Source organism: Nansenia antarctica, assembly GCF_963989245.1.
Source record: "Nansenia antarctica genome assembly, chromosome: 4".
Classification (NCBI taxonomy): Eukaryota; Metazoa; Chordata; class Actinopteri; order Argentiniformes; family Microstomatidae; genus Nansenia; species Nansenia antarctica.
The window spans coordinates 15,348,521-15,362,463 of NC_137689.1; the positions used below are offsets into that span (position 1 = coordinate 15,348,521).

The 13,943-nt window shown below is 41.1% G+C and overlaps 1 protein-coding gene across 1 annotated transcript; it reads right to left on the bottom strand.

Moving 5' to 3' along the window:
- Positions 1–214: 214 nt before the first annotated feature.
- rnf121 (ring finger protein 121) lies at positions 215–9,842 on the bottom strand. The gene is made up of 9 exons (XM_080530392.1): positions 9,740–9,842; positions 8,901–8,938; positions 8,615–8,756; positions 5,624–5,778; positions 5,257–5,364; positions 4,504–4,624; positions 4,268–4,401; positions 3,545–3,646; positions 215–1,123 (listed from the first exon to the last, which is right to left on the bottom strand). Exons 1-9 carry the CDS (start codon positions 9,815–9,817, stop codon positions 1,003–1,005), a joined length of 999 nt encoding a protein of 332 aa, XP_080386518.1. The 5' UTR covers positions 9,818–9,842; the 3' UTR covers positions 215–1,002.
- Positions 9,843–13,943: the final 4,101 nt, after the last annotated feature.

Below are 13,943 nucleotides of genomic sequence, written 5' to 3' on the forward strand. Positions count from 1 at the left end.
CCTCTTCCAAATAATCACATGCTCACACTGAGGGAATCCCCATCAACCAATGATGTGTTGTTTACCCTGGCACATTACTATGGCAACCTCATGTTGATTGTGATCAATACGAAACTCCAACATGATTAAACATGTATTCTAACAGGACTTAGACAATCAAATGGTACATTACACTAAATGCTCTAAAGACAGTTGGACAGAATCCCCCATAGATTAGTCTGAATGAAAAATGTAGGGGACATTTGACTGGGACATTTATTAACAGACAATCAAGAGAACAAAACATGACAATAAAGTAAACAGACAACTGAAATTATTGAATGTTGTTAACTTTTCTGCATACAGTCTTTTACAGTACCTGTTCCTGAAGCCATCTGAGCTGAACACAGACAGGAGAGGCAGTCTGAGGGAGGCATTTTGGGGGCAGTGCCTTTCTTAAAGAGATGAGTCTGTAGGATGCGTTGTCAGAGACCACTGCTCCCGAGTGACCGCAAACCTCCCCCCCCCTCACCAGTCACTTTACACCAGGACGTACACTAACGGAAGGCGCGGATTTAACACACAAAACCAAGACTAGGACTCTACGACGCTCCACTTACTCACCTTGGCAGTATTAACCACTCATTACTGTAGAAACCAGATACATTGACAAAATAAAAACTTAAGACAAGAATTTAAAAAATCATCTCCATCAAAAACAAGACCTGTTTTTACTAGGCCATGAAAGGTACACTGCAATTGGTTTAGTAGTGACATGGTGTAATAACAAAACACAAAAGAAAACTGTAAAATTTGAACATCCAAACCGAGATTACTAGTAAATGTCAAATAAGCCTTAAATACAGATACTATGTGCCTATAGATAAATACAAAAAGTAAATGTATAGACACAGTTTTATGTAATGTTCTTGTCCATGGTGAGGGGCCCTCCCAGTCTCCCTCGTGCCAGTGCAGTATCTTCTCCATATGGCGGTGAGAGTCCCTCTCCTCCACAATCCTAGATCACTCCAGTCCAAGGATGTAGTTGATGCCCTGCACAAGTCCAATGATGACCGGTTGCCAAGCGACAAGGTAGCGAAGCCAGTCCAGAAGTTGCCCGTACATGACATGTGGCCTCTCCCAGCTTTGGGTGGGTTAAGGAGTCAAATAGGTGAGTGACAACCCCTCTTACCTCACCTTAACCCCTACAAATGAACTCATGGTTACATTGTGTTGCCCATGTACCCGTGTAGTAATTCTAAAATTACTGTAGTACCAACATTGTATTCATATACTACATAATTATTTGGTATTTACATGGTATACAGAACTGAGAATGGTGATTATTCACAAGATTAGGGGGAAAGATTGATGAAGTTGGATGCAATGAAAGCACTTGTTCCGATATCTTGATAACTGAGTTTCCTTTCGAATCAATGGAACAGAGAGAAAGCAGCTCCCTCTGCATGGAACATTCCCAGGAATGCAAACTGGTGATGGCCCAAAAAGGTGACAATTTTTTGGGGCATGAAAACAAAGAACATTTATGAAAACTGTTGACCTATTTTGAGGTAAAAACGGCTAAAACAGCTAAAAGGTGACAAGTTTGCACCCCTGATTCCTCACAATTGTAATTATGAAGTATAAAATGATTTAACAGTTGTCAAGGAAGGCTTTGTATATTATGTAGTGTGTTGAATGGTTGTAATGGTAAGTCAACTCTGACGTAAACGCCATGGAAAGCAGAAATAGCTTTAGTTAATAATAGTTACTACTTCAACATTTTTGTTGTCACAAAAAGGAACTGACACATTAGTTATAGAATCCAAAGCGTTTCTATGGACACTATTCAGTAGCAGTTCCATATACAACCATTTACCTTGTCTTCAGAGGACTTTACCTGTGTCCAATTATAAACTCTTGTTCCAGTTTGTGGACCAATGAATGTCCCCAAACAAACACAGCTTTACTGTGTAAACTTCCCATGATGCAGCTTTTACAAGAAACACATATTATTCCCATCAGAGCCATAAAAAACACTCTAATCTACTTCCCCTCTTCGAGCCAAAGTGACATCATATCATAGTGAAACATAACTTCACCATCATAAGTGACCAGCAGAAATTGACAGACAAAGATAGTGACAAAGGGTGAACGGACAGAAAGAAAGGCTATTTTGTTTAAAGAAGCAAAGATCTTTTGATGTCTGCCCAAAAAGGCTCTATATGTTTTATAACCGTGTTGTAGCTGGTGTACTGTTATATAGTGTGATCTGCTCTATATAAGGCTGGCCTTTTAACTGTTCCAAGAGTGAGCGCCGAAAGTGGAGCAGCAGCAGAATTCGCTCACTATGCAACAAAAAATTAGAACAAACTATCACATACCATTAGGTCATACCATTAGGTCAGCCCCATCTTTAGCAATCTTCAAGAATAGGCTGAAGACTTATGTTCTGTTCGGCTTTTACATGACTATTTTAAATGCTGACAGTTTAGGCTAGGTTTTTAACTGACTGGTTTTTATTTTTTATTTTAAATTGTTATTATATTAGATTAGATTCAACTTTATTGTCATTGACAGAGTACGAGTACTAAGACAATGAAACGCAGTTCGGCATCTAACCAGTGCATACACAAATAGTGCATAGTGCAAAAGCCATGAATGTATGCCTGGTGGGACAGTATATATACAGTATTACAGTGAGTATAAGTAAATTAATGTAAAGTCAGTATACGTGTAATTAATATGAATATTAAAAAAGTATATATATGTGCATCAATATCAATATATGTACAGTGAAGATATATGTGCGGTATGATATGTCCAGATTAAGGGCGAAGATATGTGCAGTATGATATTTACAGAACAAGGGCGATATCAATATTGCACTTTTGTTCGGCTTTTAATTTACTGTACTTTAAATGCTGACAATTTAGGTTGGGTTTTCAACTGACTGATTTGTTTTTCTATTTTAAACATTTTAATTGTTATTTTATTGCACTTTTTTATTTCTTTAATGTATTTTATCGTTCTGTATGAATTTGTGCCTTGCCATATGTTTTATAACAGTGTTATGGCTAGTGTACTGTTCTATAGTGTGATCTGCTGGGCAGTAACATTTCCAGGGATGATGCAAACAGGCTGAATAAAATCATTAAGAAGGCCGGATCTACCATCGGCACCCACCTCGACAATTGTAGGTAAGAGGATTCTCAAGAAGCTCAACAACATTGAGATAATAGCCATCCCCTCCACAGTATCAGCTTAGAATATCCCAGTGCAAGGACAGATTTACTTTTACCTGGAAGCAAAACAGAGCATTTCCGCAGTTCCTTTTACCTTTGGCTATTTTTAACAAAAACTATAAATAATCATTGATGATGTGGTGCTTTTACATGTCTGTGTATCCTTTGTTGTCTTTTTATTGTGTACTTCTTGGTGTTTTTATCTGATGCACTAAAATGTAATAAAGTAATCTCATTTTAGGTTCAACACAGGCAAAAACACACTAAAAGATACAGGTTACCTAAAAACTAAAATGTGAGAGGAGATGAGTAAAGGATACGGGTTACTGAACATCCTCTTCAAGTCCACCTTCTCTTTGCAGTATGGGCAAATCTGTTTCTTCCCCACGATACACCATCCACGTATGCAGAACTCATGGAATCTGAGAGAAGTTGAGGAGCCAAAAGGTACAGCAGGTGTGCGTGTACGTTTTTCACTTTCTGTTGACCACATCAATATCACTGGAGAAACATTACAATCTTGACATTTCACCTGACGGAGGACTACTGGGTGGCATTATTAGAAGAGATAACATAGGGCATAGAGGATAGGGGATTTAGCCCAATCTACCACCCATCAATCAATAACTCCACTACCACCACGTCGACGAAACGGGAGCTGGGCTAAGCCCCGGGTGTTTCAAGATCCTAACAACGACCCTGTAGGGCATCATTGTTCAGAGTGGAAACAGGAAGTGAGTCGATCATGAGAACAACAGTCACGCGTCATGACAGGGACGTTTACTTCTCTGACCTTTGGGTCAGCTCCAGACTGGCGGTTAAAGCTGTGGTGTACATTTTGTGAATTTAGGGGTGAGGTATTTAAAAATACCATTCAGGGTTTCCTTATTCCACTTGCACATACTTTATGGTTTAGTTTTTATATTATTTTCTCTGTGCAAACAAATAAACTAAACAGCAACATCATGCAGTGTCTGTGTAATTATTAGTGTAGTACAACATATATATATTCATCCGATGCATATTTCTCTGATGAAGGATACACATGGTTGCAGGATAATCTGTAGGTGTTCTCAATTATCCCCTCTTCGCTGACGTCTACAAGGATGGGCTGGCCGCACACAGCGCAGATACTGTCTGAGAGGTGCTTGGTTGGCATGCCAGACTCACTGTAATACTGCACAGCACAGAGAGGGACATAGAAATGAATGTTATAAAAGACCACAACCTTTACAAAACAATTCAGTAATATGACATTTTACAGCATTTCCATACTCACTCCTACTGTTGAGGCCATGAAGTCCGCACACATTTCTGCAAAGTCTCTTCCCAGGACCCCGTAGTACAGACCATAGAACAGCAAAGACACCCCAAAGTCCATTGCATCCTCTGGCTTTATTCTGGAAAATAAGTTACCCAAAAAGTCATTATCAACACTAGGCATTGATGGAAATAGTGATTCTAGGTGATTTATTAGTGGCATGATGCATTAGTATTACTGATTTGTCTCATATAGGCTGCGCAATCAGGACCTCTTGTATCTCTGTCCCCTGTAGGATTTGTTTTGTCTTAGGCCAAGCTGCTGGTGCCATTCTCATACTCAGCATGGTAAACATGGTGACGGACTCTGGCAGCCCATATGATAAGACAGAGAACAAAGGGGGGAGTGAGTGAGGTCAATAGATTTGCTGTCTCTGGTACTTTTCCACTGCTTGTAGTTGAACGTAAAACTGGGGCTTCAGCTCCATTGAGATCCTTCATATTTTACTGTCTCGCTCTTGTTGTGCACACATTGTATTAAATTACTGAACGATTCTGGTGATCTCATCTTTTGACTTTGAACACTTTCACTTTGTGTACACCTGAACCCAAGATTCTTAACAGCATGCGATAAACATGCTACAACTAGTCAATGAAAGTGCTTGTGTCTAACTTCAAAAGGGATTCAACAGTGTCAGAGATATGATGTTAGAAGATGTCACTTGGGAACTCTTAGCATTGTAGCTCATGCTGAGATTATACCAAGACTTACCTGAATATCAAGTTGAGACCAAAGAGCGTAAACATGACAACAGTGTAGCCGACTATCCCTGTGGCATAGCTGATTTTGTAGAGGAGCAGGAACCATTTATAAACCAGCCTATCCAAAGAAAGATAAGGGAAATACAGACATTTCAGTCAATTACAGCAGGAGAGGTGAATGTGAAGACACATACATCAAGAGGGATTGAGATCACAAATAACATCAGTGTGTATTTGCAGATACCTGATCAGACGAAAGTGATTTGAAACATCATGTGTTTAAGACCAGAGGGGTGCTCACAACACCAGGGCATGGTGCACTTAAAGAGAAACACCTCTAGCTTAACTGTTGTGTGAAATGTCCGGTAGGACTTTACCTGGGTGTGGTGCATTCCAGAGGCTTGCGTGTGGCACGGTAGGTCACAAAAGCTGTCACCACAGAGAAAATGAACCACGTTACCAGGAACCTCCACCAGTGAAGCTTGGTGGTGAAGTAGAGAGGAACCACCCACATCTGGAACAGAGTCACTAGCTACAAGAGAGTAAACAACACATATTAAAGCACAGATGGAGACACAGACATGCTTCAACTGGGGGCTGATGAAAATTGTGTGGTCATTTTGACAGTCATTTTGACTGTGTGTGAATTTTGACTGTGCGTGAAGTATTCCCTCAGCGTGAGTGAGCGTGTATGCATATTCTGAGAAAAACAAATATGTTTACATACATCCAAACTTGGCACAGAAGCTGGTCAAAGCATAACATCTTAAGAAATAAGATAATGTGCCTGTTCAGCATTTGCAGCTCCCATAGATGACCTTTGATTCAGTGTGATATAATATAACACTTCAACTTAAGACAATGAACAGCACTTTGAGATTAAAATCTACAGCTCTTTATGAAATGTATCACCTATTCTAGGGCAGTGACTATCATGGAATTTTGGGTATCGGAAGGAAGAGATTGAGACAGTTTGATAGATAATCAGAAAGTTATTCACTCTTTAATTTTCACTACTGGTATTAGATGTTGTATATCTACTTGAAAATAAAGTTAGTCTTATTTATTTATTAATTGTATTAATGCATTAAAACTAGAGAACGGTCCGATACTGTCGGTATCGGGCCAATATTAGCCTAAAATGCTGGATCTGGATTCGGAGATAGGGACTGCTATTTACCGATATGATGCATGATGCCATGACGCAAACTGTAAAACCTTTCCAAGCATGCGCCATTGACTGAGTGTGGTGACCACAATAAGAGAACCTGTTCCAAATTGTTCGATGCATCAGAATCGTACGCCTCCAAGGTTATCGATTCCTCTTACAGATGCCGGCCTGTTTTGCGCATGCGCTGACAGACAAACTCTGAAACTTGCAACAAGGAGTCATGGCGGAGTCTAGGAAGAAACGGTCCAAAGCGTAGCTTCATTTCACAAAGAAAAATGGCAACATTGCTATTTGTAACATCTGTAAAATTATAATTTCAAGTAAGGGTGGAAACGCCAGCAATGTTGAAACATCTTTTGTTTTGACACAACATGGACATAATACACATATACAATATAATCCTAAAATTACAGGAATGCCATGTTTGACACTCTACGCACAAGTGCCACTGCTTCCCAAGCAAGCAACACGTCCGTTACTGAGAGTAAATATACTATGCTAATAATATTAGCTCCACGCAGGCAGGCTTAGCAGGTTTTTTCTTTGACTAAGAAACCCTAAAAAACAAATGCTGAACAAATATTCTCCCATTTCATCCACAGGATTCCCACACCTTCTGAAACATCAGATTCAAGCACCTTTCAAGGACTTTCAAGACTCAATTCCCTCAAATTCAAGGACCCAACACGGCATAGTTTGAGACAGATCTAGATGACAATTCATATAATAGGAACTATCCGCTCACAGACAACAATTAAAAAGAGAGGCTTGAATGTGTGAACACTAGATGGACTCTTGCCTTCTCTACCACAGCACAGCAAAACAATATATTATGAAATATGTGTAGTTAAGCAATAACAGAGACTTATTTACTAGTTGACGAGCTAAGTAAAACATTTTTGAATATATATATTTTTTTGAGAGTGAGAGGAGAATTCAAGCACTTTCAATGACCCATGTCTATTTTCACAAACTTTTAAGGCCTTGTTTTTTTTCCCTTCAAATTCACAAACTTTCAAGGATTTCAAGGACCTGTGGGAACCCTGCATCCATTTTAGATGATGACAAACAGACTGTTACTACAGACCCTCCCAGAGAAAGCAGATGTAGTATATTTTACTTAAACAAACACATGCATGGACTGTATATAGTATGGGCCTGTATTCTATGAAGGGGTGTCTCCTGTCTCAAGGGCCATATGTTTTTGCCTCAGGGAGTGCTGTCCTTATATGGGCATTTTAGGATGACTTCCTGTGAATCTGGCCTGACCTGTAACCTGGAATGACTTTAGGCCAGAGTGACATCATAGGTGACTGCCCCATTTTCACACTCAGGTCACCAACTACAGTAATGGTGATAGGCTATTGTTTGCAACTGTATTCACATATTGTTTATAAATAAGGGAGTGGGCCCGAGGGGACTCTCTCTCTTGATCACCACAGCTCTCCTCTTGAGCACCTCCAGCCAGCTCTCATTTTGTAAAACCTGTGTACTTTGTTTAAATAAATAGTCTTAACCTCAGAACTGTATTCGTGATCCATGTCCAACAACTTACTTAAGAATATCCTACACAGACATGCTAATTTTTCTGCAGAGCAATTATTGAGTTTATCAGTTTTATATTTGTTTTCAAAGTTATATCCTTTTAAGAAAAGGAACATTTCATTTATTTTCCATTATTTATTTATTTTTTATAAATGTGTATTTATGTTCAAATGTTATGTTCAGATATTATACACTGTGTTCAGAGTCTCAAGAAAATAAAACAGCTGCGTTGATGCTGAAAACCTGTGTAGGCCTACTTTTTTTCCACACAGAAAATTGATCAGGAATCGGTATCAATAACATCTCATCAATTCCCATCCCTATAAATGTGTTTATGCTGATAGAGACACCAGTAAAACTGCTTGTTACAAAATTTGCAAGCCAAGTGTTCCGAGGGGTATCCTCGGAACACTACATTTTTTAAAATATATTTCTTCTGGATCGGTAATCGGTATAAGCAATGTTCAGTCCCCGGAATCTGTATCACGATCAAAAAGTGGTATCAGTGCATCCCCTAATCAAAACAGTTATGATGGGGGGGGTTTTGTTCACGGGCGAGGCCCATAACAGTCAATTACAAGGTTATACCATTCACAGTCACAACCCTAATGTATTCATTATTATTTTGTATGAGAGAGTGCATGTGTCTTACATTGTATGACTTGGGGTGCCTCTGTTTCCATTGCACAAGAACCAGTTGAGCGATGACCAAGGTGACGATAAGGATCAGCACCATCTCAGCGTGCATGGCCTCATGCCCCTTGTGTTTCGCATGCATCCTGGCATGCTCCAGCCTATGGACGGACATGGACACACACAGTAGATGATTGCTCTGAGCTGGTATCCAATATGATTAATCTCAACAAAACGAATTTGATATAATCTCCAAAAGGACCACAAAACAGGATGAATTATTATCTAAAGACAGTGACACAAACCTCCACTTCTCCTCCGGAGAAAGATGGGACAAGTCAATCTGCAGTGGGAACAAGCCAAACAAACATTTACAAAGCATAACAGCACACTCATTGATAAATCTACAAACCACATGGGCCTTTTGGGACCTTTAAGAGTATCATACGTTTTATCAAAAGATAATATGATCATTCTACTCATTTGGTTGTGGGGGTCTGCTCAGAGTGAAGAGGTAGACTGGAAATGTATATTATGTAGGGAGAAGACGACTCAGCAGGCATTGCTTTAACCCCTTCGCACCCCAGTCATAATAAACTGAGAACATTATTGGTTTAAAGCCAGGATTGATTAGAGAGCTGCGAGGAAGATAAAGCTTTGACTGTATGCATGACCTTTGACTCAGCTGCCACCTCACCCCAAGTAAATGACATGCCCATGCCTGATGAGTGCTAGGCGACATCCTTGATGTAATGACTCGTCCAGTAGGGACAGTACTAAATGAGAATATCGGCTCAGCCATTGAGCCAGTTAAGCCAGACCACTACAGCTACCACATAGGGCTCGATTGATCATGGCCTTTGGCATTTCTGTTTCAGACGACTGCACTGCAATTCAATACATAACTCTATTAATGCATTTAACATACAAATGCATTTGATAAAGACAACCTAACTGTCTAAGGTAGAAAAGGGAAAACTACTTGGTAGCCGCACGTAGCTTAGGTTTGCTAGTATGCTACCAGCCGGCAAGAGAGAGGCAGGTCTAGATATCAGTGTTGGCTGCACACATGGACCCTTTCCATTCCACCTGATTATTAAACAACAGTTTAACCTACAACAGCGAGACCTGTCATACCCCTAACCTGGTTGGGTTCATCGTGATGTCCGAGTCCATGGTCGTGTTCCACACCATCAACCTCCACCTCGAACACCCCCGCCATCTTCGGGGAGTGCTGTCAATTCCTTGCCCAGGTCATTTCCGGGTTGGGAAATCAGCGTGCCAATCATAACGCTGCACGCGAGTTCTTCTTCCGGTTGTTACACATGTGGGCGTGTCTCCGTGGCGGGAAAAATAAACAAGAGCCGAACTGAACTGTGTGTGTGTGGGGTACAGACAGTTACACTAAACGTTTACTCTATTATTATTACGAGCCTATATCTAACTGAGAGCTTTGAGAACGACCATGGCCCCGGTGAAAATTAAACATGTTGTTTCTTTCACTTCACAGGTACGTTTTGTTTAGCTAGCAAATTGTAAGTGAGCTCTGTTATGTTAGCCGTAACTTGGAATCAGCTAGCTGAGCTATCCATACAGGGTATCCGCGGTGTCTTGAAAAGTATTAAAAGTTGATAAATCAATTTTGGGAAAATCAAGACCCTTAATAAGTCTTAAAAAGTCTTAGCACGATTTTATGAGGTCTTGAATTTTGTAGGTATTTTTCCTTAATTAGACTCTGTCCAAAGAGTTTGAGTCCTAAAACGTTCAAAGTTAAAAGTTTGTGATGAACCGGAAATCGTGTTGTATGGTAGTGGTCTAGTCTATTGCAAACTAAAACTGTTAAGTTAAAGGTGTCACTGATGTAAACGGTTACAGCTCGAAGTGACGGTGAGGTCTGGAAAAATATTGACAAGGTCTTTAAAAAGTCTTAGAAAGGTATTGAAATTAACCTCAAGATTCCTGTATATACCCTGTAGCAGCCAGCTACCATCATCTCACTATCTCACCAAATTGCAGGACATGAAGAATTCTGTGGACACGCTGTGTGATGTGGATGGAGGAGGCACCAGGTCGTGGCTGTGTGACGCACAGGACCGTAGTGGGGTCCTCAGAGCGGAATTGCAATTGGACCACGCCACACATATCGGATACATCGATGTGGGTGAGGAGGATCATGATGATTATGTATGTCTAGTGATATCATATGATGCAATTGCAATGCTTTATAATGAAAACGTATGTCTTTTCAAGGGAACTGTGGATCTGCGTTCATTCAGATCGACGTTGGGCGCTCCTCGTGGCCCCAGACTCAACCCTACACCACGCTGTTGCCAACAGCAACACTGATGAACCCAGCTGAGTCTCGGCAGGGCACAAGGCGCACAGCAGTGCGGATGTTCAAGAAAGGTGAGGTAGGCATTTTACATGTGCATAGTTTGTAGGTTATAGATCCTTATTAGATCCATTACATGACAAGAATGTGAAGGATACTTTTCATGCCGTATAAAAGACCAATGGAAAGATAAGAAATAGAACAGACAATACTATAATGTATTGAGAAACTATGAGAAACACGTTTTAAACTAGCCATCCAGACAACGTATATAACAAAAGAGGCTACTTTAGTAACTCCCTGTTCACACCATGTGTCCACCCACAGTTGATTTCCTGTTGGAGGGAGCAGAGGACAGCTGGGACCGGGTGAGAGTGACTTGCACTCAGCCTTTCAACAGGCATGCCCAGTTTGGCCTGTCCTTCCTGCGCATCCGCAACCTCCAGGAAGAGAGTGAGGGGGTCTCCACAGAGCAGAGTGTCAAAGAGAGCCAAGGCCAGGTGTGTGCATGGGGCCAATGTGGCGAGCTCTCTGTGTATCTTTCAAAAAGCCAGACAAGAGTTATGTGTCTTTTGGTGATTGGTGTGCACTGTTATGAGATCCCGCTATAAGTATGTTTTTGACCGGGGGGGGGCTTTACACTTTGGGGAGGTAGGTGTGTGTATTTTGAGCAAACATCAGAGTCCAAAAGTGTCAGGGTTGTAATTCTCACGTTCTCAACTTATTATTTAGGGAACACCAGACAAACCAGCATCAGATGTCAGAGAGTGGCTCTCCAGCCCTGCTGTCCAGAGAACCTTCTTTGGGGGAATAAAAGGGTGAGTGGGGGTGGTTACGGTCAAACATGATATTGTCTTGTTTTCTGGGGGGGTGTCCTTGCCATCTTAGCTATCCACATTCGTTTTTTTTTTTTATGTGAATGTTAACTGTTTTGTTTGTGTTAGTTGCTGGGCATAACATTTAATTTACCAGTTGACATGATCAATAATAGTATTATTATGATAGTAATTAATAGATATCGAAACTAACAGAAACTGTGCTTTTAGGGAGGGTTGTTCAGAGGACGCCCAGAGGAGCAAGTTGGGTCTGAGCAGAACAACTCGAATGGTCCGCACAGCCGCCCAGGCCAGTCGGTGCTCTTTTCCCATGTCTCCCTGCAGCACATCCCCGGGGCTCATAATACAGCGACCCCGTCATACAGCCAAGTCAGACACCGCTACTGCCAACAAAGGCAAGGCAGATGTCCATGGTGGAAATATGCACCCTCATACTGGTAAGAAACGCAACTTAACTACTTTCACTCAAATGCTATCTATCAATGTATTGATATATAGCTCTGGAAAAAAATTCAAGAGACCACTCCTAATGTCTCGTAAATCAGCCTGTATGTGGCAGCCATTCCATTCCAGTGTCTGTTGAATTCCAACACAGGGCACACCTCATTCTACTTAGTGAGGTACTGATTAGGTGATCACCTGAACCGAATCTTATTTAACATGGAAAAGTAGTAGCCCAGTAGTAGTCATCACTATCCTCTTGTAATAGGACTAGCTGGATGGCAAAAACAGTGCTAGTAGTACTTCAAAAGTAATTGGAATCAAAAAAGAACTATTGACCTGCCAAAAGAGTTGAAAAGAAAAAGGTTTGAGTGAGGAAAAGAAGGGTTAAATCCTGGCTTTACTGAGCGTCAGGTTGCTTCCATCCTTAAAATGTCAAAGACGGCGGTTCATAAGATCACAGTCATGCAGCAGACATTGGGGACAACAAAGTTACAGACCAGCAGAGAGTGAAAACAACTCTCCACTGACCGGGAAGACCGCCAACTCATTCGAATGTCACTCAACAACTGTAGGATGACATCAAGTGACCTACAAAATAATGGCAAACAGCAACTAGGGTGAAGTGCACGGCAAGAACGGTTCGAAACAGGCTCCTAGGGGCAGGGCTGAAGTTGTGCAAAGCTAGAAAAAAGCCCTTCATCAATGAGAAGTAAAGAAGAGCCAGTCTGAGGTTTGGAAAAGACCATGAGGATTGGACCGTAGAGGACTGGAGTACGGTCATCTTCTCTGATGAGTCAAATTTTCAGCTTTGCCCAACACCTGGTCGTCTAATGGTTAGACGGAGACCTGGAGAGGCCTACAAGCCACAGTGTCTCGCACCCACTGTGAAATTTGGTGGAGTATCTGTGATGATCTGGGGGTGCTTCACCAAGGCTGGAGTCGGGCAGATTTGTCTTTGTGAAGGACGCATGAATCAAGCCACATACGTCCTAGAAGAACCTCCCCAACTCTGAGGATTGGTTTTTTTCCAGCAGGACAATGCTCAATGCCACATAGCCAGGTCAATCAAGGTGTGGATCTCCAATCTTCAGACCTGAATTCCATTGAAAACCTCTGAAATGTAATGAAGAGGAAGATGGATGGTCAGGTGCTTTAATTTTTTTCCCCAGCAGTGGCATAAAGTCACCCAACAGCAATGTGAAAGACTGGTGGAGAGCATGCCAAGACGCATGAAAGCTGCCAAATGAAATCATGGTTATTCCACCAAATATTGATTTCCTCCTAAGTTAAAACATCAGTATTTGTGTTGTTCAAAAACGAATATGAACAGGGGTGCACATAACTGGTGCGCCAGTGCGCATGCGTCGCCAAAATGCATGCTGCGCGGCAGATCAGCCGCATGAGGGCGCTTTTGCGCACCCAAAAAAAAAAAAAAAAGTTGATCACAAAAAAAACATCCTCTACCATGGTTGAAATTGAGGACAGTGATAATTTACAGCAGTCAAGAGAGCAGTGATGATGACGATTAAGCTTGTAGTATAAATAACTGCTTAGGCTGTAACTTTTTGTTGAAAAGTTGATTTCAGTGTTTACAGAACAGAGCAGTGCTTAAAGAGATCAGTTGATTTCATTGTGTTTAAAGGAGTCTGACAGACTTTCATGCTTAAAGAGCAGTCATTTGATTTTGCATTTGTTTCTTTTGTTTTGCACACAATCATTTGTTCGTTCATCTTTAT

Bases quoted from the DNA above. Each gene is read 5' to 3' on its own strand.
- rnf121 (XM_080530392.1), bottom strand. From the start codon at position 9,817: ATGGCGGGGGTGTTCGAGGTGGAGGTTGATGGTGTGGAACACGACCAT. The intron at 8,757-8,900 runs GTTTGTGTCACT...GTCCGTCCATAG, and splicing joins TCTCCGGAGGAGAAGTGGAG to GCTGGAGCATGCCAGGATGC. The intron at 1,124-3,544 runs GTATCCTTTACT...ACCCACCCAAAG, and splicing joins AAGAGGATGTTCAGTAACCC to CTGGGAGAGGCCACATGTCA.